At 38.0% G+C, this 25,585-nt stretch overlaps 4 protein-coding genes across 6 annotated transcripts; all 4 read right to left on the reverse strand.

Annotated features, from left to right (window-relative positions):
• Positions 1–6,241: 6,241 nt before the first annotated feature.
• LOC131329885 (uncharacterized) lies at positions 6,242–12,386 on the reverse strand. 3 transcript variants are annotated; one of them, XR_009200877.1, is made up of 7 exons: positions 11,433–12,386; positions 9,317–11,332; positions 7,593–7,745; positions 6,867–7,511; positions 6,714–6,792; positions 6,476–6,608; positions 6,242–6,387 (listed from the first exon to the last, which is right to left on the reverse strand). XR_009200877.1 is itself a non-coding variant. In XM_058363302.1 (2 exons), the coding sequence occupies exons 1-2, from the start codon at positions 12,118–12,120 to the stop codon at positions 8,328–8,330; spliced, it is 3,693 nt and encodes a 1,230-aa protein (XP_058219285.1). In that variant the 5' UTR covers positions 12,121–12,386; the 3' UTR covers positions 7,606–8,327. The 3 variants fall into 3 exon arrangements, 1 of the variants encoding a protein (XP_058219285.1); XR_009200876.1 differs by having other exon boundaries at positions 6,714–7,511; XM_058363302.1 differs by lacking the exons at positions 6,242–6,387; positions 6,476–6,608; positions 6,714–6,792; positions 6,867–7,511 and having other exon boundaries at positions 7,606–11,332.
• Positions 12,387–14,697: 2,311 nt separating this feature from the next.
• Positions 14,698–16,333, reverse strand: LOC131328367 (uncharacterized). The gene is made up of 6 exons (XM_058361316.1): positions 16,041–16,333; positions 15,836–15,897; positions 15,433–15,724; positions 15,213–15,310; positions 14,922–15,116; positions 14,698–14,757 (listed from the first exon to the last, which is right to left on the reverse strand). Exons 1-6 carry the CDS (start codon positions 16,165–16,167, stop codon positions 14,698–14,700), a joined length of 834 nt encoding a protein of 277 aa, XP_058217299.1. The 5' UTR covers positions 16,168–16,333.
• Positions 16,334–19,799: 3,466 nt separating this feature from the next.
• LOC131329889 (vicilin-like seed storage protein At2g28490) lies at positions 19,800–20,128 on the reverse strand. The gene has a single exon (XM_058363307.1). The coding sequence runs from the start codon at positions 20,109–20,111 to the stop codon at positions 19,815–19,817; it is 297 nt and encodes a 98-aa protein (XP_058219290.1). The 5' UTR covers positions 20,112–20,128; the 3' UTR covers positions 19,800–19,814.
• A 2,926-nt stretch (positions 20,129–23,054) lies between these two features.
• On the reverse strand, positions 23,055–25,583 carry LOC131329888 (vicilin-like seed storage protein At2g28490). The gene is made up of 5 exons (XM_058363305.1): positions 25,260–25,583; positions 24,878–25,059; positions 24,349–24,429; positions 23,815–24,243; positions 23,055–23,596 (listed from the first exon to the last, which is right to left on the reverse strand). Exons 1-5 carry the CDS (start codon positions 25,537–25,539, stop codon positions 23,219–23,221), a joined length of 1,350 nt encoding a protein of 449 aa, XP_058219288.1. The 5' UTR covers positions 25,540–25,583; the 3' UTR covers positions 23,055–23,218.
• Positions 25,584–25,585: the final 2 nt, after the last annotated feature.

Below are 25,585 nucleotides of genomic sequence, written 5' to 3' on the forward strand. Positions count from 1 at the left end.
GGATAAAGGGGAGAGATTTGAGGGTGGTTGGTGATACGTGTTATTCATCCAGTTTTGTCTGGAGATTTGGGTGGCATATTGGAAAGCATATACGCCGTTGAGATCAGGTGAGAAATAACCGGTCATCTCTAATTGCTAATTTCAACATGACAACATTTAATCCATTTAGGACATGGTTCCTTCCATCCCCAATAAATAAGTATAAAAAGCCGATGTAAATTCTTTTTTTGTTTTAAAAAAAAGCACAAATAGCATGGTATGTTAGACACAAAATATAATGAAACACAAAAAAATAATAATAATTCTTGATTGAGAAAGAGGAAGGAAAAAAGGAAGGCAAGAAACAAAAGAAGCAACACAAAGCAATCATCCCCAACTTGGATATGGTCCAGATCCTTTTACTCCGCCTTCAGAACCTTCGACCAACAACGTACGCAGAGGAAGCTGGGATCCACAGAAAGTCTAGTCATGAGCAAGGCCAAGGGAATTGGCTTGTCTAGGGATATAAGAAATGACCCAATTGTGCCAGGATGGAATTTAATTTCGAGGAAAATTAAGAGAAATAATTTATTTTCGACCAAAATTGCCCCATTGTATACATTGTTTAATTTTCTTTACAGTGCAAAGTATAAGATGACTTAATTTATTTATGTGTTGATAACTAAAACACTCTTAGGCTCCGTTTGTTTCGATGTAATATGTCTTACAATATAAAATGTTTTGCGTGTAAAATATTTTTAAAAAAAACAAACTTTAAACTTTTATTTTTCGGTGTTTGGTTGACACATTAATTTTTTTTTCTAGAAATCAATAAAATAGTGTAGAGAGAGAGAGAGAGAGAGAGAGAGAGAGAGAGAGAGAGAATTGAACGTGGGTTGGGACTGACGATCGAGGAAACTGAACAGTGAGAATTGCAGTAAATGTGTAACGCCCCGAATTTTGGGTACGTTAAATAGGCAATTTCATTGAAAAACTAAATAGAGTTTAGCTCAATATTACAACATAATTCTCCCAAGAGTACTTTATTAAACAAAAAGAGGGTAGACTAGGGTTCCTATCTACTGCTCCGCCTCTTCTTCCATTCTGGCCAGCTCCTCGGCTCCGAAAGCTTCCAAGGTATAATGTTCACCCTGTTCATCTATGAGGTCTGACACATTATACCGGCGTCGCCACCAATATAATATGTCAGGGTCACCAAAGGTAACACCGTGAGCTTACAAAAGCTCAATAGAGTAAACCCTACCCACTAACTCATAACTTACAAACAGTAAATCATATACGACGAATAGTAACAATCACACATCCATATTCACTATTCAAGTATCGTTGGTGTCCATGTTTTTCTGTGTTTCTCCTACGCAACTCATCGTAGACCGTGTCTCCATTTTCACTTTTCATCACCAAATCAACATTTTCAAAATCCGTTTTTAACACACCCAACCTCGGTTCCGCCGTTCCGGGTTCCCGAGTATCCTCACAATGGTTCCGCCGCACCGGGTTCCCATTGGCACACATTTGCATTGGCTCCTCTCCGCGGATAACCAAGCCACACACCCAACCTCGGTTCCGCCGTTCCGGGTTTCCGAGTATCCTCACAATGGTTCCGCCGTCTCGGGTTCCCATTGGCACACATTCACACACACATCTCACATAATGCCATCAAAATCGGTCATTATGTAGTTTCAAAAATATTTCCTCCTTCGAAACACATTTTTCTTATTAACCACACCCTAGGTGTCATGTTTCTATTTTCTCGATTTCCGTGTCTCGTTCTCATGCATAAACTCCGCGGTAGGACTTTTCACATACGCAACCATAAATCATTCATTGTAATCTAACAAGATCATCCAATTCTATATTGCTAAGCATGCTTGAAAAGATCAAAATATGAATACTTCAAATCAAGCGTTAAAATCTTATCTTTCGAAAATCGTTATATCTTACTTTTTGAGAAATTCAATACAACATATGTTTATTTAAGACAAAGTCATTTATCCAACATGTTCATACCTCCATTAGTGAGATAAACTTATTGACAATCATGCATTTTAAACGATAAACTTATTTACTTGAAACCAAACAATAGATAATCTTATCTACGATATTGATACTTTGAATCAAGAACATGCTACTTTCTAACGTAGATTCTATACTATACGTAGAGTTATTGGACTAGGGTTCTACGTATACTTAGGGAAGTGAGTAGAGAAAATCTACCTTGATCCGAAACTTAGTCGGGGCCGAATAAGCTAGTTGGAAGATTTTCTACGGGTGGTGAAACTTGCAAATCTGGACCGAACTTTGGATGGCAGTAACTTGGTCAATATTTGGCCGAATACGATCGTTCTTGGGTCGAAGTTGAAGCTCTTGAAGTGCTCTACGACTTTCATGAAGGAAGTTGATCCTAGAAACTATTTTAGGCAGGAGAAAAATGGTGAGAAAGGAGAAGACAGTATGCTGTCTGGAAATAGGAATCCGAGATTTTTATTGAACTTCGGATGCCAATATCTTTGTCATTTCTTCACCGATTTGGATGGTTCTTGGGTCTAACTTGAAGGTTTCGAAGTGCTCTACAACTTTTCCGAAGGGAGTTGGTTCTAAAAACTACTTTGAGCAGGAGAAAAATGGAGATTTTCAAAGGGCAGTAGGCTGCCTGGAAAAACAGAAATGGTTTCTAGAGAGAAGTGAGAGCAAGAAGTGATGGTGTGAGTTGAATGGAAGGCATGGGGTGCTATTTATAGCCAACACTTGAGCTCCTCCTCCCTCCTTTATGGCCGGCCCCCCCTTCTCTCCTTTCTCCCATGGATTTTGCTCCATTGTCATGTCCAATCAAGCTTGAAAGCATGCCAAGTCTTCCATGACTTGTCTTTTCCAATATAGGCCAAATCTTAGGCCATCGTGAAGGGTTTTTGACTTGTCAAGTCTATGGGGAGGTTGCTTGCAAGAAAGCACAAAATCATTGTACTTAGGAAGACTAGAATGGGTTGGCATGTAGTAAAAAATAGGCTTAAGGCTATAAAGGTTGCTTGTGTAAGTAATCAAAACACAAGCACACACTCCATCTCACTCTCTCACTCTCGGCCTCTCTCTCTCTCTCTCTCTCTCTCTCTCTCTCTCTCTCTCTTGTTCTATGTATAGACATATATAGGTATATAAGTACATGTATATATTAATCTAGGAAAGTAAAACCTAAGATAGTTAGGCTTAAGGCTAGAACATAGGTGTGCATGCATGGCAAGGCTAGTCTTGCTTCTTTTGGAAGCAAAATGATGAGATTCCAAGTATGACTTGTCTTGTCATGCTTATTGGCAAGTCAAAGGTCGATTAACCAAGGGACAAAAATTCCCCTAACAAATATGGACCAAGGGGTAAAGGAATATTAGTAATAATTAGGGTTTGAAATGACTTGTCATGGGGTATAATGATTACCCCTAAAAGTCTAAGGGTTCAATTAGGGTTCGGAGGTTCAAAAGGCTCCAAGACGGTCAAAAAGGTCCAATTAGGGTTAGGGTAATGTAACTAGGAGAAAAGGTAGTTTGGTTTGTCTAACTAGTCGGTTGGAAATTAACTCTACTAGCCAAGTAGGATTTCTAGCCAAGAAATATAATTTAAAGATTTTATCTAACTCGTTAGGAAATATACAAGTGCTTTTATAAACATACTTGTTTTTAGAAAATGACTAGATTGCTCGGCGTGAAAGATATAATTTTATAAGTCTCAAATCTAATTATGACGGATTATAAAAATTAAAAATAAATTTTTAGTAGTAAATCCAAGTAATTAAAATAAAATTTAAATATTTAACGAAATTTTTATTTACCAAAAATCTGGGTCGTTACAAAATGGCAGTGAGTTCATTTCGGAAAATAACTTACAGAAGATTTAAGGGTAAGTCATTTTTATCAAATTAATGAAAAATATTTTTCTTATTTTTTATACAACCAAATACAGGAAAATAGGTATAAAAAAAATTTACGTCCAAACAAGCATAGCCTTGGGGAAATATTAATTGACAGCAAATTTCACAGAGCAAAGTAAATTTATTTGTGTTCAAGACCACACAATGACAAAGCATTTGCAAAGTTCAAGTTACTGAAAATACATAACACGGTAATAAATACTAGTAATATACTCCCTCCGTCCCAATTTGTTTGTTCTATTGTCGAAATACGTGTCTTTCAAAAATATACTTATATCTTGCATTTTATAATGTTTTTTTTTTGAAGATTTTGTATAATAAAACTAATTGAGATCTATCAAACAAAATTCATATTGCATATTAAAAACATTACGAATTGAAAATTATAGCCAATTCTTTGAGAGGTCAAACGCTCTCAAAAAGTCAAAAAGGAGACAAACAAACCAGGACAGAGGGAGTACAAAACAGTAAAGATTGAGGTACAACAAAAGTTGTACAGTAGCCGTGTACAGATGATTTTTGCGCCCGTCTCGGGAACGGTTCCAAATACAGTTGTGTACAAAATTGTATTTAAAATTGTAGTGGTAATACTGCTCGTGTTTCTTCTAATTAAACAATCTAATTAGAATGAATCACTCAGGTACTGCAGTAGTTTGACCTTCTCTCATGAGGTTTTTATTCTCAAACTAGGTGCGTGCTAACGTGCAAAGCACGTTATTCATGCCCGTTGTGCAGATGGGTTAGGATTTTCCTTGAAATTGTGGATTTTGTTGATGATAGTGAAGGTTATATGGATAAATTTGGTCAAGTATATGAAAGGCAGCTTAGGGCTGGTTTGATTAATGGTTACAAAAGGGCTCAAAAAATTAGATTGTAACAAGCTTTTTAATTCAACAGCTTGGTATGTAGAATGTTAGGTTAGGTGGAGGAAAAATGGCAGTGTAATAGCTTGTGATTTGTGAAGTTTCATTCTAATGAAAAGTGGTAAATTGCAGCAACGAAATCAAGTTTGAACAGAGAGGATCTAAAAGTTTTACCTTTGATATGGAGGCAAGGTCAGTGATTTCGAAAGTGGCAGTCACCAGGACATATCTGAATTAAATTCCTTCTTAACATATGAGCCCGAACAGGTCAAGAAAAAGTGTATTCAAAGAAGAGATGAGAATGAGTGTGATCATTGTGATCGCATAAGAAATAGGAGGCAAGAATAGCAATTTGGCAAGTCCTAAGATGATCTTTAGTAAGTAGTCTGTTTGAACAACCAAGTTAAATAATAAAAGTGTATTTGGTGACATTTGTGTGAAACCAGAGAGTAGAACAGTAAGGTTTCTTCAAGCCAATAGTAGTAATAGCAGGCTAAGCAGATTGTGCAATATAGCAGCTAGTAGAGGAAGTAGAATAGTAGGCTAAGCAGATTGTGCAATATAGCAGCTAGTAGAGGAAGTAGAAGACAGAGCAAGCAACAAGTTAATGGCATAAGAAGAACAAGTAGCTAATTGGAGAAGTTATGGTCTACGATAAATTCTTGCATTTAACAAAAGGCGTGAAGCTAGTTGGATGATTTTAGTTAAGTACTAATATATACAACTGGTAAAGGGTCAGACCAAGCAAAAGGTAGAGTTCATTGTAGTCTGATACAGCAAAAGTTGTTGATCTTTGATTTGTTCATGCGAAAAGCTTCTGAAAAGTTGGAGTTGGTTAAGGATGATTATTTGTTTTTGCTGGGGCTAGCTGGAGTTTCTTCAGTTGATAGGGAGGACTTTGCTAGGTTGGTTTCTGCTGTGGTGTCAATTGTTGGGCTGGAGGTCGAGGTGCTCGAGTCGTTGTGTCCTTTTTTGCTTCTTTTATTTGGAGTGTTTGGTGGTAAAGCGAGCAGTGCTTCTGAACGGTTTGCCATTTCTATGCTGTTGTCAACAGACATGCTGTGGACAGTGAATTTCAATTGATTGATTCCGGCATAGTTGTGCATACTGGCTTTCAATGTGATGATGCATTCCTTAGGTTCAGCCAGCATGTGCAGCACCGGAAGAGCAAGTTGGCCCTGCATTTGGCTAGTAGTTAAATAGTTTCTAAATGCTAAGTAGTTGAGTTTATTTTGTATCAATCAATTATGTGTTTCTTACATCAATGGTATCTGCTGCTGTAATGTCGTAGAATTCTGATGCAACTTCTGAAAAAACTGTTGCTACAATTGTTCCAGTTGGATCTGTGATGTGGATGTTGAACTTGAGCCTGCAAATTAAGAGAATTTTCTTCGGTTTTGTTGCTATAGATGAGAAAATTAATGGAGGTATAAGAAAGGTTTTTTACTTTGTCAGAGCTGGTACTTTTTCGGCACAGTAGTTGCACCAAAAGTCTCCATTTCCATATGCATTTGTTGCTTTTTTGCACTTTGAGCAAGCTAGGTAATAAAAGTTTTGCGAAAAATCAGTAACCCTTGCTATGCCTTGGACATTCAGGTATTGTGTCTGCATACGAGGACCAGGAAAATCAGTAATAGTTATGTTTGATGTTAAAACTAAGTGTAGTGGTTTTAAATTTTACTATTTGTAGTACCTTATCCACTGATATGGGGAGGTTAGCAATTTTGATGGTATCATCTTCCAGATCTTCTGGTCCTTTTGGTATCAGAAGGTGTTCTACATCTGTTGTCGCTAGTTCTCTGAGTTTTGCTGTATTTGTTATAGCCCTGCATTAGGTGGACATAAGTCAAAGAGTATACAGTTAGTATTGTATAAACTGAGAGAATAATGTTCTGATAGGTCTTTTACTGTTTAGACAATATAGTAGTTACCATGATTGTAGTGCGGTTGCCTCTGGCAGTACTGCGTCAAAGATGAAACTCGATGAGTTTCGTGTGGCAAGTGTGCGACCTGTACTTGCATAATTCTGTGAGCATTAATGTGGTAATTGTGATATCAAATGTTGTGAGTAAAGAGTAGAGTACCATAGTATTTTGAAGTTTTCAAGCGCAGGCCAATTGCCACTGGGAAAGAGCCTGGTAAATTTGCCATTCCATGGGCTTCATATTCTGAGAATTGGTCCCAGAGTGACAGAATTGAAGGTTGTAGGCTACAAAGATTTGATAGTAATATTGTCAGTAGTATTCGCAACATAATTACATTAGTTGCATAGGTATTAGTTAGGATTAGAGTTTTTTAATAGCGTTTACCTTTGATCAGTTATGCGAACATCGACGACATATGAATTGTTTATAAACTTGCGTGGCCCAACATTCAGAATTACAAATAATACATCTGCAATAGAGTGGACATATGAATAGTTTATAATTAATGTAAATTTGTTAGTATGGAGGCTTACCCAATCTTGGATTAGCTTCTTTGATTTGTTGGAGACTGGTGATTGGAGTAAAGTTGTATTTCATTGTTCTCATTGTCAGTCCATCGATCTCTATTTCCTCAACTGGTGTGCGTGCGTTGATTCCCAATTGGTTCTTGTTTTCCAGAAAGCGGAACATTTCTGGAGTTGGGCTAACAGTAGGATTTGTTATGGAATATGTATGGTATAGCTTCAGTGAACTTTCGAAAATTTTGATGTTGTATCCAAAGACTGTTGCTTGCATTCTGTTTTCCTGTTGAAAGATCGATCATTGAAAGACTGTTGCTTGGATTATGTATGGAAAGGTTGATCATTAAGCTCTCATGATTATTACCTCTTTGTCTTGCAACATGATCCTCTGATATAGGGAAGTGCTACTGCTTGACATTCTTGGGATGTTTTTTTCAACCACCATAGCTTGAATTGTGAAGTTTCTGCTTGTCAGGGTAATATCTGTCAATGCTATGATGTTTGGAGCCATCTGGACCTATGAAATTAAGATGGATTCAAATGGATAGAGCAAATAATAAGGTTAGAAATGAGTAGCATTAGGATTCAGGAGAAGTGAATGGTGTTCATGATGACTCTTAATGGAAAACTCAGTATGTTCATATACAACGATTGATAGTAACAGATAATCAGTGTGTATTTGAATGCATCTATGAACAAATGCAATGTGATATACCTTCTTGTTCCTTCGATTGTTTATCTAGCTATGCATTCTATTATAATTTATTTGGCTGAATTATAAACAGTTAGCTTCTTCCAGCAGCTCTTTGTATACGATATTCTTAGTGCAGTTGGACGATAACATGGGATTTTCTGATTGGTTGAGATGCACTCGTATCTTGGCTGCTGTTGTTGCTCGTGACAAAGCGACATACAGTTGACCATGCGCGAAGACTGGTTCAGGGAGATAAATGCCAACGGTAGATAAAGTCTGACCCTGGGCTTTGTTTATTGTCATGGCGAAACATGCTCTGATAGGAAATTGACGACGTGTGAACTGCACTGGGTAATGTTGGGGATCATTTGGCTGTAGAGGGATTCTTGGAATGAAAACTGTAGCTCATTTTCTTTCGCCTACAGCTATTTGAGCAATAATCAAATGCCTCCTAAATTCTTTGCATATCAATCTCGTGCCATTACATAATCCTTGGGATGGATTTATGTTTCTAAGCAGAAGAATTGGGCTGTTCTTTTTGAGATTCAAACGGTGAGATGGCATTCCTTGAGGTGTTACGGAATTTAGGAAATCGATGTAGAGGCCTTGTTGAGTAGGATCAGATGTCTCATCAAAACTTAAGTATGTGTGCTCTTTCCCTGGGAATTTTTCAATCATAAGCTCATTGATTTCATCGACTGCTTGGTTCTTAGGTGTGAGGATGGCAGAGTTGGTTAAAGAAAGTGGATCTAATCTATGAAGATCAAAGGAGGGGAAGACAAATTGGATTAGCTGTTCTATAGGTGGTATTTGTGTGTTTGGTTCTAGGATCAAAGATGATGGTAATTTGATTTCTCCTGCCTCATTTTCCTCTGCCAAACCATTTCCAACTTGGAGAATGTATCTACTGAATGCTGGATCAGTCTTTGCACGCATATTCTCCTTCAGTTTGAATTTGATGAGTGATTGCCATATGTATGATCTGACTAAGCTTGCATTGATGCAATCAATCTTTGTTCCTTTCGGTATGATAGGCAATACCTGCCGAAAATCACCTCCTAGGACGACAACTTTTCCTCCAAATAATATATCATTTTCTGTAAGATCACGTAGGAGGTAATCCAAAGCTTCAATTGTTTCTTTCTTTGCCATTGATGCCTCATCCCAAATGATAAGGATGGCTTGTTTAATAAGAGTAGCCAAGCCAGATTGCTTTGAAATGCTACAGCAGAGTTTGCCATCAGCATTTATTGGAATTTTGAATCGAGAATGAGCTGTTCTTCCATTAGGTAGAATCGATGCTGCAACACCAGAGCTGGCTGTTGCTAGTGCAATTAGATGCTGTGAACGAACTTGTGCGAGTAAAGCTCGATAAAGAAATGTTTTGCCAGTACCTCCAGGTCCATCAATAAAGAAGCTTTTGGCTTTTCGATTTAGAACAGCATCAAGAATTTCATCATAAGCTATTGCTTGTTCGGCATTCAATAGAGCTGGGCTTCTTAGATCATCTTCTGATATCAAAAGATTCATTTCATCCTGTACTTCTTTTGGTATTACTCTTGTGGTTGAATCAGAAGTAAGAAGATGTGATAATTGGAAATCGCGCAGATTTTTGCCCATAGATTCAAGCTCTGCATTTAATGCTTGGAGTAGAACTTGGCGTGCAGCATCTCTTGTGAACTTTTGCATGGAGATATAATCTTCAGTCATATCATCTTCAAATTTGTAAAATAGCTCTAATGGATTGATTGGAGCACAATAAACAAGGATAGTGCAGAATAGTTGTCTTAGTGATAGTGGCATTCGATATAGGCATGCCTCTTGCATACACTTTTCATTGGTGTTATCATCTTGTAATAAACCATGGCTAATAGCTGCTTCTCTATATGAATTGAAGGTGATACCACTGGCTGTTCTAAGATGTGCATAGGAGGTAGGCGCTGGAATGTGAGTGAGCAATAATCGCAGATAATATCTTTCACCTTCGCTTGGATTGGCTGTCACAATTCGGCCAATGACTTCTTGCTGTTTTCGCTCTGTCCATGTTCTTGATGAAGCAGTCCATACGAAGTGCTCTGGGAAGTTTGTGTAGAGCAACTGCAAAGACTTTGCTTTTTCATTGTGAGCATTCATCCAGAAAAATTGTGTGAGCATTGTTCTTGATAGGAAGTCATTATTGACTATAGTATGCAGATTTGTATCCTTCTTTAATGGTATTAACTGGCAACCTTCCAAGTGCAACTGTAAAGTAATTACAGCAGGTCGGATTTCGTGCAGAGAGAATCGATATATTCGCCACACTGCCTCTGGGGGTGATATCCATCTTGCTGCTTGAAATTGCTGGATCTCATCAACATCTTGAGGGAATTTTGATGTTACTAAGCGGTAGATGATCTTATCATGTCCCTTGTATATATATTTGTAAAGATATTTGACTGCTTTAACAGTAGAGCAAACTTCAATGTTAATATGACAATCAAACATAGCTAACAAATATGGATTATACGGGACTACCCATCTGTTATCAAGCATTTGACCACGAATCTGCACTACTTCACCAGTTGAACGTCTTCTATATATTGGATAACCATCTGCATCTATAGAAGTTTCTGAACAATAGCTTCTTGGATAATGATTCTTACACTTGCCATTTTGCATACATGCTCTTGTTAGATCTAGTTCTCCACATGGTCCATGCATCATATGCTTTAGGACCATTGCATATAAATATGGATACTTTTTCTTGTCTGGTATTTCAGCTGAAATGGATGCATCAATTTTCTGAATTGTGTCAAGCTTGAATGGTTTTTTGAGTATCATCAACATATGTACATGCGGCAGGCCTCTTTTTTGAAATTCAACCACAAATGTATATGCAGCTATTGGACCAAAGAGTTGGTTTCTTACTATTTCTTTCTGCAAATGTTCAAGTTTGCTTCTGAAAACTCTGGAGACCAAATCAGGTCGGTTCTGAGCCTCTTCATGTGGTTTCATTTGATCTCTTATTTCTCGCCAATTTGGATTACATGTCATTGTGAGGAAAAGATCAGGTTTTCCATACCTTTCCACTAAGGTCATGGCATTCAAGTATCGCTTCCGCATGTCCCTTGGTCCTCCTATGAAAGTACCTGGAAGAACAATTCGTTTGCCAATCTTAGAAGGATCAGCTTCACCATGTGCAATGCTATCAACGATTCCTTGGTATAAATCAGCTCTGATCTCTTCTTGTCGATTTCTGAAGTAGTCTAACCTTGAAGTCTCAATCTTAACATACATATCAACTGTGAATTGTTGCAGAAGCCGCGCGGATTCTAATAATATTGCGTTTGTATTTTTCCTGATCTGTAGTCGATATGCGTAGAACTCTCGAGCTGAAACCATGTTAGCTTTCTTTGCATTTTCCTGACGCACTGAACAGGTAAGAAGATTTTAGGTTTTGCATAAGGTCAATATATTTACTCTTGTAATCACATGGTTAATACAATGTATATAAGAAGTAGGAAGATTTACCTGTTGTTTCATTGCTGATTAGTTCTTCTGCTGTGGATGAGTGCTTTGCTAAGATACTGCTTTGTGCCAAAGACGACCTTGAAGTACTTGTTCTTTTAATTTTCTTAATTCCTTGATGCCATCCTGGTTCGCCCAATGGAAACAACAATGGATACTGAAGAGGATCATAACAGCCAAAATAATAACTGATTGTTTGGCTATGCCCATCATGTTTGTGAACAATTATATCACGCTCTTGTAATTCTGGAGCCTCTTCATTCTCTAACCAGATAGCTGCGACTTGTGGCACAGTTGGTGGCAAAACAGTGTAATCTGGAACTTTAGGATCAGCTTTCAATACTATTTGACATTCATTAATATTTGGTAAATGAGTAAGACCACGGAAAAACTGAGAATATGGATTTCCCTCTAACAGATGGATCAAACTTGAAATAATCTCGGGCTGCAATTTATCTTTATGACCTCTTCTGAGTTCAGCTTCCTTTTCTGTATCGTAAAAATATAGTTGCAAATATGATGGCATTTGTCCTGAAGGATAAAGACTATCAATGAAATGATAGATTTGTCCTTGTGCTCGGAAAGTGTAGACTCCATTAACTCGCTTTGCAAATGCTGGATCAAGATGCGCTCCCATTGATGTAAACGCCAAAATCTCATTGTATGGTTTTATGTATTGCAGAAAATGCATTGAATCTGGCCCTGAACCTGAATATAACTGCTGAAGGTTTGGAGGAATAACAATTGGATAAAGAGAAACTTCTCCTCCAGAGCAGCAGAATTTTGGTGTTTCATAAGGGAATCTTCTGGCACCACAATGTTGACAATCTTGTATATGTGGTAATTTGAATGCTTCTGCTGGTATACTTTGTTGTCATGAAATTTGTACAGGGATGCAAGTATGTACTGTAATAGATATACTATAATTTCAGCTATTATCAATTGCACTTTATAAATGAATCTTCAAAAAGTATGTAAAGTAATTGTATATCATACGTTGATCATGAAGTCTTGAAGTTGATCCTGCTGATACCAAATCTATAGGAGTATTATCCTCATCAAGCCTTTCCAGCTCATTAGAAGCATTATCTTGGATATAGCTATTGGCTAAGCTTGATTCAACATTTTCTTCTGCACTAACTTGTTCTCGTATCTGAACCGGTAGAAGTGTATTTTCTCGTTGCGATCTCCTTTCTGCATACAAAGTTCTCCTCCGTGCATTTATCCTATTTTTTTCTTCTTGTGATAAGTCACAATATGGTTTTCTTACACGTTTGTTCTGAGACATTGTTCTTTGGTTGCTAAGAACATATTAAGAACTCTGTCAGAGTAATGTTTTTTGCATTTTAAGCATAGCCTATTGTTCTTATGTCCATATAGATATATAAGCAAAATAGTTATGAACATGCATGCTTGATCTGAGTGGATAGAATAAGAATCAACTTTACTTTATTAGTAAAAGGGATATGGAGAGCAAAATTTTCAATTAGATCACCGGACAAAAAAAAAAAGTCAAGCCAGATGTTTGAAGAAGAACAGACCAACTTGCGAGGTAATTATTACATTATTACTATTCTATTCTAAAGTGTAAAAAGATATAATCCAAGGCTTTTTGGTATAGGAAAAGCATTTAATGACAGTCATAAACTGACATGCATGGTAATTTGACAAAATAGTTCAGGTAAGAAAAAGAGATGAAGGAGAGAATACGTGTACCAGCAAATGGGAAGCACTGGAAATTAGTGAGAACGAACTGGATTAGGAAAGAACTGGATTAGCAGCAGATCAAAGTGGAAGCTTTCTTCTATGAGTTGCATGACAAATTGGATGTTTCAGAGAAATTATTTTTTTGTGGAAAAGGGAGAACAATTGTAAAGGTAAAGAAGTAGAAGAAGCTATTGAAAGAGGCAGTGTATGTAGTAAGAGGAGCACGTGGCAATGGGTAAGAGTATAAGCACAAAACTTGTGTGAGTTGCATGACAAATTGGATGTTTCAGAGAAATTGTTTTTTTGTGAAAAAGGGAGAACAATTGCAAAGGTAAAGAAGTAGAAGAAAGCTTTTGAAAGAAGCAGTGTATGTAGTAAGAGGGGCACGTGGCAAAGGGTAAGAGTATAAGCACAAAATCCATGGTTAAGTTGGAGTAAAGGAGTGGGGTTAGAGATGTAATCCAGAGATACACTGTTTTGTCTCTGTCAGGTAAAAAGATGAAGTGGTGGAGTGGAAAATCATAGCATTAACTAAAAGGTTAAAAACGTGGCAACGATTAAGAAGTGTAAGTAAGAAATGGATAGTGCAGGTAGAGTAAGAAAGGGACAACTGGTAGAGTAGAAAAGTGGTATTAGTCAGTAGGCAGGGGTAAAAAATGGATGAATACTTGACTCTTGTCTTATGGAGACATCAAGATATATTCTGTCTTTAAGAATGTGTTTTTTTTCCTCCGTTTTTTTTTTTCCTAGTATAAAGCTGCTTTTTATTCTCCAGAGAGAAGAGAAGAGGGTTAAATTAATCTTCTTTCCAGAAAAACAATACAATCTAGTAGAGAGTTCTATATCAAAACTGGTTCTTACTAAAAACCAGTGGGATAGAGTAAGGTCTTTGATCAAGCATTCATTGATTAGTACGACTTTGTAATTACTAAAGGATGCTTACCATATTTTCACAATAAATTCAATACTGCAGAGGTGAGAAATCATACTATCCTAATCTAAGACTGGCTCAATCTATAATGATAAGGACAAATAAAATTTTCTTTGTCGAGTTGCCAAATTTTTATGAGATCAGTACCACTTTCCATAGAAAACATACAATTAGCTTAGCTAATTTCTCATACTATCCTAATCTAAGACTGGCTCAATCTGTAATGATAAGGACAAATAGAATTTTCTTTGTGGAGTTGCCAAATTTGTACGAGATCAGTACCACTTTCCATAGAAAACATACAATTAGCTTAGCTAAATCCACAAGCAGTATATAATCCCAAAAGTGGACATATATTAATACACTTGTACGAAAACAGTAGAGTTCATCCACACAAAGCAACTTAAATTGTCATATTGCTAGCTAATTACACAAGAAAACGAAATACATAGCTGAGGCAATGTATCAGAAGCTGCTAGTAGCAATTTGCTATTACAAATTCAAGTCCAAACAGAAGCACACAAGGTAACCAGCAGTGGTAGATGTCCCCAAAAAAAGGCATAGTCATGGACACAGATTGTTCATCCATCTTTTGATAATATCCAAAAACCACCAAACATAAACTTTTAACTAAACTGAGTCGTAGATCCTTGCGCTACCATTTCCACCATCGAGGATGACAACTGTAATCTGAAAACCATCAGTACTTGATCTGCCCAAAAACACGTACTGGTGCTGACATTCTTCAGCTGTGTCTTCATAATATCCCAAAACGACCAGACATTAACTTGAAGCTAAAGCCAATCATAAATCCTTTCCCTATCGTTTCCAGTATCAAGAACGACAACTCTAACCTCAAGGTTTGGCAGCATAGTGATGAAGAGATAATCATAGAGCTGAAGTTGCAAAGCATTCAAGAAAAGATTGAACATAGCAGCATTCAGATATCCACTATCAATAGATATCCTCCAAGTTCTATTTCCCATCCGAACTGAAATACTCTGCAAGTTTAGGTCTTCAAGCACAGGTTCAAGCCTCGTTTGGAATTCCTGCATCATAAATAGATTTTGTAAAGTTAGGAAGCTGATAGTACATCAAATAAAACTGGCCCATAACTATAGAAAACTGAGCAAGCTCAACGATACCTGCAGATAATTCACTTCTGGGATGCAGCAATAACCTGACTTTATGAGCGGTAAATTACGTAGGATTGTTGACGGTGAACAAGCAGTTATGAGATTACCTAAAGTTATCAATGCTACTATTAATTGTAAGTTGAACAAACTAATAAATCATAGCTAGATACTTTTTAAAAAATAATGATAATGAGCTTTAGAAGATTCTGGTATTTTTCAGATAAGTTACCTTGAACAGAGTGGAATTCACGCCAATGTTCATTTACTAACATTGTCCAGTTATATGACACTTCAATATCATTTTCATCAAGGATTATCACATTGAACACCCACTTCCGTTCACACATTAAAATAAGCTTATAGTTAGATGCGATGCCATGGGTTGTACGAAACTCATGCCAACCATTCCGCATCACAGTATCCACAACTTGAATAGGCCAAGCCTTAGACCCATGTCTTAACAAAATCCAAGTGCTTCTAGCAATCCCTTCGAAAGAACTCCATAAACTTTGGGGTAGCAGCTATGCAAGATGGAGAAGTATATTTTCAGTAATTAACAATATAGGAATACTAACATATAAATCACAGAATAGCAATTGAAGTAATCATAATCATCAATTAAATGGACAAACCATGGTAGGAGCAAACACAAGGAGTTGTGAGATACGCTTAATATACCAGCATCGGTCAACATCTACAAAATACAAAATACAAAAGACCATTAAAATCAAAACCAATAGAAATTTAAACCGCTGTCAACTAATCGGCATACACTATAATCCGATGACTATATCAACCAAAAATGAAGATATTAAATATATTCAAGTAAAGAAATACCTGGAGTGCTATAGCGTACGAATGAATTATGCACGAGAGCATCCAACCATTTGACTAAATCATCACGTACAGCCCATATCAAATTATCACCCAAACCCAATACATCTCTATATTCACGCACAAACATACTATAAGCTTTATACTCCAGCTGTCCACCATGTCAATACCTTCCAACAGCAGCAATCACCCTTTGGCCACGAATAGGTAGAAGACAGTAAAACCCTCCATGTAGAGTTTGAGGATTCCGATGCTTTACATGCACCCAACGGCGAAATGGAACAGGAACAACCATCCCACCTGCAGAGAACAACACATGCAACGACCAAAAAGTTTGACTATGGCCAAATAACTCTAGCACAAATAGCTCTACACAGGGAAATCAAACACTGAACCTGCAGAGATCAAACACTCAACATGCAGGTGCGAGGTAATGGGTAATTTCTCGTTTTTGATTTTGTGGATCAGATTAGTGGGCCTTATGTCTTAATTTGAAATATATAATCCTCTGCTCTATAATAAGGAGCAAAATTCGTGTTGCTAAATTAGTCCAAATGCAGAAAACAACACATGCAGCAACCAAAAAGAACAGGGCAACGACCAACGAGAATTTGTGTTGCTAAATTGGTCCAAATGCACAAAAGAACACATGCAGCAATCAAAAAGAACAGAACAATGACCTAAATTGGCCTGCATTCAGAATCAGAAATGACAAATTAGGCAATCAGAAAACAACACAGGCAGCGACCAAAAAGGTTGAATATGGCCAAATAACTCTACCGGCCAAATAATAACTCTACCACAAATAACTCTACACAGGGAAATCAAACACTCAACCTGCAGAGATCAAACACTCAACATGCAGAAATCAAAGACAGAGGTCTTGGCAGCTGGTGATTCGGGTTTACGCCATTTGTTTCTTGGATTTTTGCCATTTCTTCGGTCGTTCCGGTCCCGTTGGTGAGAGGTAATGGCTAATTTCTCGTTTTTGATTTTGTGGATCGAATTGTGGCGGTGAGAACTGGGCTGCGTGGCAGTGAGCAGGAGTATTAGTGATCTCTTTTGCTTGTTTAGTGGGCTGCGTGGCAGTGAGCAGGAGTATTAGTGATCTCATAAACTGAGGTTTTGCTTCTTCAGTGGACTGCGTGGCAGTGAGCAGGAGTAGGTTAGTGGGCTGGTTTTGCTTCTTCAGTGGGCTGCGTGGCAGTGAGCAGGGGCAGGTTGGTGGGCTGCGTGGCAGTCAGAAAGGAGTAGCAAAGCAACCTTCAAAAAGCCAAGCGAAACCACACCAAAACTGATTCTTATTTAAGAGGAGTAGGAAAACCTGTTTGAAATCGTTTTTCTTCATTTTATAAAACTGAAACGATGATGTTATTCTTCCACCATGTTTTTTAGATATATAAGAAATGCGGTGACAATGATTGGCCAATACAATACGCATTGATTCTTTGATAAATCGAGAATTGGTCTAATGGAAGAAAGTGCTTTGAGTTTTGAGCAAACAATGTGTGCGGAGATGAATTATTTTGTCTTCCTAAGACATGGTCACGTGTTGTACTTCATCGATAGTTAGTCTAGATCAGAAAAAAGATAGACAAGGTGAATACATGATTATTCACCATCAATTAGACGCCAAGTTCTTTATAGTCAGAAAACTGAATATTTCAACGCAATTGAGGCTTATCATTTACTTGGTATATATCCGAGTAGAGACAATGACATTTGGAGGGAATCTTTATCCTTTAAAAATGCCGTACTTATTAAACGCCGTTAAAGTTATCCAAACGAAAAAGCAATGCGATTGGGAGGAAATGCAGAACGCCGTCTTATTAACAACTCTCAAGCCTCCTCAAGGGCATGAACAAAACAAAAACCAAACCTGAAAGAAAAAAGAAACAAGAAAACGAAATTGAAAGCGAAAAAAAAAACAACTCTACCTAACCTTTTAACCCAAAAAAACCAATTCCTACATCTGCACCACCTAGCTAGTAAATTCCCTCGAAGCCCATAACCATCTCATCACCAAAGCTCTCCATCACCTCCGAAGCGATCTCGTTCTCCAATTTCAGTACCCCTGAAGCAGATGTCGGGGGCAAAATAGTAGATTCACTCTGAGCATTCACAATTTTCTTGAGTCTCTCTTCGCTCACCCCAAAGGCAGCTGCGAAAGCAGGCCCCCTCATGCTTTGTAGAACAGAGTTGGACCCCACCAAGAACAGGGGACGGTTCCTGCGAGCTGAGGTGGTGAACTCGAAGAACTCGAATGGGCTAGAGTGAGACGGGGATCTGGCAGAATGGAAAGTACCAGGGAATCCAGAACACGTTGCCTTCGTTCACTTTAGCATTCATGGCTAAGGTTCCATTGGGAAACACTATTTGGATTCTGCCGCTTCCTCCCAAAACGATGCCGTACTCTGTTGCTGTTGGGTTGAGATGTGGCGCCATCATTGATCCATATCGTAAAAACAAGAAATAGTTAGGTAATTTTGATGATAAAAATGCTGTAATTATCATAAAATTAAACTACTATACTGGCCTATAAATTAATATATCAAAACTCATAACATCAATTGTAACTTTTTGCTTAGTTTTACATTAGAGCGCGGAAATGAGAAACATTACCGCTGTGAGATTGACAAGATAAAGGCCAACACCGGATTGCCGGAGAGGCGAATAAGCGGACTGATCAACAACAACGCTCGACCCATAGTCGTTTTCAAAGTCGGGCGTCCCGTCGAAGAGGTTGTATGAGTCTGGCTTGCTGCTTCTCCCTTCATCTTTTCCACTCACTTGGTTTCCAAAAACAGAATTCAAAAGCTTCCACAAAATGGGTTCTTCATCTTACTCGGTTGCTTCTTCGTGGACTTGCGCCATTCTCTTCAAACATTGCACTCTTTCATAATGCTTCATTTCCAAGAATTGGGTCCAAACTCTTGATTGGTGTGAGTCCGAGTGCGAATTTGACAATGATATGAAAGGGCCAGATTTTTGCCAGGTCAAGATCTGCCTCACTTGTGATTCTGAGACCTACAAATGCAATTGATTAAAGTTCTTCTTCTTTTTTTCTGGTCCCTGTATTGGAATTATAAGTTTTCATCTATAGATTGCATACGTTAAGTGCGGTCGAAAGAGTTGAGCTTTCGAAACCAGCAAGTACAGATGTTGGATTCGAGCCTCTGCCAATAAAGAAAGACTGTAGAAACACAGAAAAAGAACAAACAATTCAGTAAATTTTGTTGAAATAAATCAACGTCAGAAAACACACAAAATGCAGTACCAAGGCAACTGTTGGTTTTTTTTATTTTTCCAAAACAATTCGAGGGTTAATGTACCTGGAAAGTGCCCCATCCAATGCTGTCAGATTTTTCAATGCTACAAATGACATGAAGCTGTTGGCCATCGACAGTGTTAACCAAATAGAATGTATAACTAGCTGGAATTCTATACACATCTCCGCAATTCAATCTCTTCTCAATCAGCTCATCCTTGTATATAGATTGATCCAACCTTAACTTCGCTGCAAAGAACCTCATATAATAGATCAATATCCAAAGAAAAAAAAAAGCATTCCAAAAACATTGCTCATACAAAAATTATAGATGGTGGAGTAATCCGTAAATGATAGTTTAGCCAAATTCTTGTCAGTACATTATCCTCATTTTATCGTAGATCATGCTATTTTGAAAAAACAAAACTCTCTCCACTTGAGTCCCCATCAAAGAGGTATGTGTACGTAAAATGATTTGCTCTCAACATTCAAACGTACCAGGTCGAGTTTTAACTAGATAGGGATAAAATATTGTTACCTCTGCGGATAAAGAGGATGAGGTCGGAGTCGAGGTACTGAGGGACGAAGAGGGAATCGGGCTCCATGGTGACAAACCCAACATGAATATTGGCCATGTCCGAAATCCACCCGTGAGAGCCCCTCACCACCTTTATTTCCCCTGCATCAGTCCTCACAACCCGCTTCATGTCCCGCAACAGGAACATCCTCTCCCTGTCTCTCCTCTCTCCTCCTTCACCGTCCTCTTGATGATCGTAACCCTTCACCATTGCCACTGCACAGCACATGAGGGCTACTACCAGTAGCAACACTTGCGATTATCTCTCTCTCTCTCTCTCTCTCTCTCTCTCTCTCTCTCTCTCTCTAGATCTCCCTATATACGTACTATTCTTCTCTTTGTTGAGTGATTGCTGCTAGAATTCAGTTTGTGTGATGATGGTAGGAGAAGTGGGAGGTTTATATAGGGATAAAAGGGGAGAGATTTGAGGGTGGTTGGTGATACGTGTTATTCATCCAATTTTGCCTGGAGATTTGGGTGGCATATTGGAAAGCATATACGCCGTTGAGAAATAACCGGTCATCTTTAATTGCTTTCAACATTTAATCCATTCAAAAAAAAAAAAAGAGTACAAATAGGAAGGTATGTTAGACACAAATTAAAATTGAGAAGTTGACAAGGGGGTTTCGGGTAGGGGCGGCTCCGGCATTTGTTGGATTTTTCAAAATAAAATTGGATTTTGATTTGGAATTTCTGGAAAAGTACTGAGTGAGATTTTTGTGAAAGTTTGTTACACCTTTTCACATGAGTTGTGACTTTTTGTAAATGATTGTAACACCCATTAAATTGTGGTGTGTTCGTTTGAAAACGATGTGATTGTTAGGAAGATATGTGAGTCATGGGGTGCCTTCAAAAGGCATAACCCTTCCTAATTATTTGTTTAAAGGGTGTCTACTAATAAGCATGTTCTTTCCATTAATTGTCTTCAATAGACATGACCATTTCTTATGGTTGTTTACTAGAGACACAATCTTTCACACAAGGGTGCTTATAAGTCTATAAATAAGTCATTTGTAAAGTCATTCGATGGACTGGAAAATTTCATACTGAATTGCTCTCTTTCTCTCTATACATTCTCTTCCTATAATGGCAAACCGATATTCTATTATTCCACATAAATAGAATATCATTTATTGATTCTTTTACATTTGCTTAGCAGATATTCTGCCTGTCTTTGTTTGTACAAACGCAGACAGAAAGAATCTAGAGTTCCGATTCGATTTATTTTAAAGGCGGATTTACTGTAACCCGATGCACACCTTTTGGTGGGGGTAAATACTGTCTTTAGAAAAACGTTCTCCTAACGTGACTCAAATGGTTTCTATCGTTTCCAGATTTTGAAGAGACAACTCCATCACATTCATCATTTTGAAGACTGGATTTCCAGCAAGATTTTTATGACAAAAGTATGGAATATGTAAATGGCGAAAAGCTCAAGACAAAGAATAAAAAAACTCTAACTTAAGTGAGATACTTATATTACACGGAAAAGAAAATTGTATACATAGATCCCTCTAAAATTTATTGGGGAACTTGGTTTAGTTTGTTAGGCTATATTATTCAGTTATCCAAATTTAAATGGACTTTCATGTAGTTTACATCTTTATTATCACCACACATCCACAAGCACTTGTAGTTACCCACCTACACACACGCAAGCACTTAAAACCCATGCTCACATTGTGAAAGCAAAACACGTAAACACACTCACATTGTGGGTGGGTGCGCACTACAAGTGTTTGTGTATTTGTGTGCGTGATTTTATAATTTTTATCTATTTTAACTCCGCACAAGTGATCTAATGCCGACAATATATAGACCATTAAAATTAAACCATTTTTTTTTAGGATCGAGGGGGTTCGTTGAACCCCTTGTATAATGGTGTAGCAGCCCTTGGTTTCTAGAATGTGATTTACCTTGTTATACTTTTAATAGTGAAGGATGTTCGGGCCATTTTTCACGTACCTCGATTGACTCCACCTCAAGATGACGAATGGGACATAAAGCACTGCGTGAACATTTCCACTTGAAGAGATTTTCCTTCAAAGCAATAGCATTGTGGGGCATACATTGTTCAATTTTCGCACAGATCGTTCTATAAGATAACTTCATTTCTTTTATGAATCTTGCTACACACACAAATTATATATACGCGCACAGATTATGCACAGATTTTTTTGTGGCCCACCATGGGTCCCACATAAACTATCCGAGTCGTTCATTAAATGTAAAATATTTTTTTTGAGGGTCTACGCTAAAAATCAGCTGAATCCGACACCTATAGATGCTTGATCTAATTATTTAACTTTTTGCTTTTTAATCACTCAAGGGCAATTGTTTGCGTTTGACCTTCTCTCATGAGTTATATTTATTCTAAAAACAAAATTAATCTTTTTTTCTAATTTGTTTAAACTGAAACGATGTTGTTATGAATTATATTGTACTTAGTTATGTCAATCCGCCATGTTGATTAGCTAAGAAATGCAGTGACGATGATTCCAATATGCATTTAGATATGTACTTACAAGTAAGAAGACATATGATGCTGTCAAATTCTTGTTCCCTTTAATTTTTGTAAACAATTTCAAAGATTAATCAAAATTTTCTTTTGCCGTTCAAAAAATAATCATCCCAAACCTCGTCACTTGTCTCCATAAAACACAAAGATGGAAGTAGTAGTAGTATATATATTTATGTAGATCAAGAATTAGTTTGATGGAATGAAAGTGCTCTGAGTTTCGAAGCAAACAGTCCATGCGGAAAGAAATTAGTTAGGGGTGTTTTCGGTAGTGATAAAAAGTTCGTAGATTTTTATTTGTGATTAAAAGTTGTTCGGTGTTTCCGGTAGTGAATAAGTTGTTGAGAAAAAATGTCAAGTTATTTCCGATAGTAAAAAAGTTTTTGATGGGTATGTGAGCAAAAAAGTTGTTGAGTTGGTAAAAAAAAAAAATAGTGAAAACCAGTTAGCAATGTGTTAAGTTAAAATTTTGTCCTTCAAAAAAGTTAAAATTATCAAAACAAGAAAGCAATGCAATTAGAAAGAAATGCAAACCGCCATCTTATTCACAACTCTCGAGCCTCAAGGGCATGAACAAACAAACCCAAAAACCAAAACCAAAACCAAAACAAAAATTGAAAAGAAGAAGAAGAAGATTGAAAAAACCAAAAAAAAAAAAAAAAACAAAAATCTTCCTACCTTATTTTACCCAAAAAAAAAAAAAAAACAAGTCCTACGATTCCGCCACCTAGTAAATTCCCCCGAAGCCCATAACCATCTCATCATCGAAGCTCCCGGTCATGTCTGAAACCCTCTTGTTCTTCGCTTTCTCCACCGAATTAAGCAGATCCCGGGGGCAGAATGATAGATTCACTCTGAGCATTCACGATTTTCTTGAGCCTCTCTTCGCTCACCCCGAAGGCGGCTGCGAAAGCGGGCCCCCTCATGCTTTGTAGGACAGAGTCGGAGCCCACCAAGAACTGGGGCTGGTTAATGCCGGCCGAGGTGGTGAATCCGAAGAACTCGAACGGGCCGGACCCAGAGGCGATCTGGCAGAATGGGAAGTAGCGCGGGATCCAGAACACATCGCCTTCGCTCACTTGCGCGTTCGTGGCTAAGGTTCCGTTGGGAAACACTATCTGGATTGTGCCACTTCCTCTCAAAACGATGCCGTACTCTGTTGCTGTCGGGTTGAGATGTGGTGCCATCATCGATCCCTATATCCAAGAGACAGTCAGCTAATGTCATTATCCAAATGTAGTAACAATTAACAACAAAGGTACAATCTGTATAATTGAGTAATTGGTGTTCTATATATATATAACAATTCCACGAAACTCAAACTACCGATTGTATGATTTGAGCTTCGTGAAATTGTTATAGAACATTAAGATTGAATAAGTTAAACTATAACTTAAAAGTGAGTGAATATTACCGCATTAAGATTGACTAAATAGAGGCCAACACCGGAGTGCCTGAGAGGCGAATAATCGGACTGGTCAAGAGCAACGCTGGAGCCATAGTCGTTTTCAAAATCGGGCTTCTTGTTGAAGAGGTTGTAGGAGTGGGGCTTCTTGCTGCTTCTTCCTACTTCATTTCCACTCAATTCCTTTCCGAAAACTGAGTTCAAAAGCTTCCTGAACGACCTCATAATCGGTTCCTCCTCTTTCTCGGTTACTTCTTCTTCTTCGGAATGCATTGCCATTCTCATCAGACATTGCACTCTTTCGTGATGCCTCATTTCCAAGAACTGGGTCCAAACTCTTGATTGGTGCGAGTCCAAGTTGGAGTTTGTGTTTGACAAGGAGATGATCGGCCCGGAACTTTGTCCGGTCAGGATCCGGCTCACTTGCGATTCCGAGACCTGCAATTAATTAGAACTATTTGAGTAAGGTTTCTTTGTTTTCCACTTATCAATGTAAAGACGGGATGATGTATTGTTAGTTTTAAGTGTTTTCATTTTGCTTACGTTTAATGCGGTAGAAAGGGTTGAGCGTTCGAAACCAGCAAGTACAGATGTTGGATATGAGCCTCCGCCGATGAAGAAAGACTGCAAAATCATTAAGACGAAGCAAACATTTCACTAAATTTTGCAAAAAATATAATCAAAAGCCAAAACACAAACAACTGTAGCAGCCTAGAGCAAGCCCATAATACGAGTCATATGGTTTTCAAATTCATAATTTGACAGTTCTATTTTTGGTAAAATCCAAGTTTATTTTGTACTATCTTTTGCTGCCAAACAATGGCAAAGTCGCTTTGCTACAAATTTTAGGACCAAAGTATATTTTGCGCGCCAATCTTTAAGATTTTGTAAAAATAAAGACAACGAATCGTTGCAACGATGTCGTATTTTTACTTTTTGATCGTGTAACAAGTTGAAAATTAACTTTCATAAAGTCATTAATATTGAATAAATGGCTGGGTTTGTTTCGAGTCATATGCAATTGGTACGTTTCATAGAACTTTTGTGATCGAGCTTTCGACGCTTAATTTACCTGGAATGTGCCCCATCCAATGCTATCAGATTTCTCAATGCTACAAATGACATCAAGCTGTTGGCCATCGGCAGTGTTAACCAAATAGAATGTCGAACCAGCTGAAATTCTATACACATCTCCGCTCTTCAATCTCCTCTCTGTCAGCTCATCCTTGTAGATTGACCCAATCCTTGCTTCCCCTACAACCCAACCTCGTAATAAGTCAATGTTCCAATGAAAATTTATATCTTTTCTAGTATTTCAAATTTCAAGTTTTATAAACATGTGGCTAGAGAGAAAAAGAGAGAAATTAAGAGGAAGTGGAGTGGTAGACACCACGTACTCCCACGCATTCGGCTGGTATTCAACGATACTGATTTTCACTGAGAGAGAGCATTACCTCGACGAATGAAGAGGATCAAGTCGGAGTCGAGGTACTGAGGGATGAATAGGGAATTGGGCTCCATGGTAACGAACCCGACATGAATATTCGGCCACTCCGAAATACACCCTTTAGAGCCCCTCACCACCTTCATTTCCCCTGCATCAGTCTTCACCACCCGCTTCACGTCCCGCAACACGAACCTCTCTTCCCTCCTCTCTCCTTCGCCGCTCACCACTGCCACCGCATAGCACACGGCCACCGCGAGCAGCAACAAAGCACTAGTAATTCTCCCCATCTCTCTCTCTCTCCAACTTTCTCTCACCTCCTTTTCTTTGTAATGT

The sequence above is a fragment of the Rhododendron vialii genome, chromosome 6a (genome assembly GCF_030253575.1).
Source record: "Rhododendron vialii isolate Sample 1 chromosome 6a, ASM3025357v1".
Taxonomy (NCBI): Eukaryota; Viridiplantae; Streptophyta; class Magnoliopsida; order Ericales; family Ericaceae; genus Rhododendron; species Rhododendron vialii.

Bases quoted from the DNA above. Each gene is read 5' to 3' on its own strand.
- LOC131329885 (XM_058363302.1), bottom strand. From the start codon at position 12,120: ATGCATTTTCTGCAATACATAAAACCATACAATGAGATTTTGGCGTTT. The intron at 11,333-11,432 runs GTAAATCTTCCT...TTACCTGTTCAG, and splicing joins AATCAGCAATGAAACAACAG to TGCGTCAGGAAAATGCAAAG.
- LOC131328367 (XM_058361316.1), bottom strand. From the start codon at position 16,167: ATGTTTGTGCGTGAATATAGAGATGTATTGGGTTTGGGTGATAATTTG. The intron at 15,725-15,835 runs GTTTGTCCATTT...CATCTTGCATAG, and splicing joins TTGTGTTTGCTCCTACCATG to CTGCTACCCCAAAGTTTATG. The intron at 15,117-15,212 runs GTATCGTTGAGC...TTTATGATGCAG, and splicing joins CAGAAGTGAATTATCTGCAG to GAATTCCAAACGAGGCTTGA.
- LOC131329889 (XM_058363307.1), bottom strand. From the start codon at position 20,111: ATGTGCTGTGCAGTGGCAATGGTGAAGGGTTACGATCATCAAGAGGAC.
- LOC131329888 (XM_058363305.1), bottom strand. From the start codon at position 25,539: ATGGGGAGAATTACTAGTGCTTTGTTGCTGCTCGCGGTGGCCGTGTGC. The intron at 25,060-25,259 runs GTAATGCTCTCT...GTTGGGTTGTAG, and splicing joins GATCCTCTTCATTCGTCGAG to GGGAAGCAAGGATTGGGTCA. The intron at 23,597-23,814 runs GTAATATTCACT...TCTTGGATATAG, and splicing joins ATTTAGTCAATCTTAATGCG to GGATCGATGATGGCACCACA.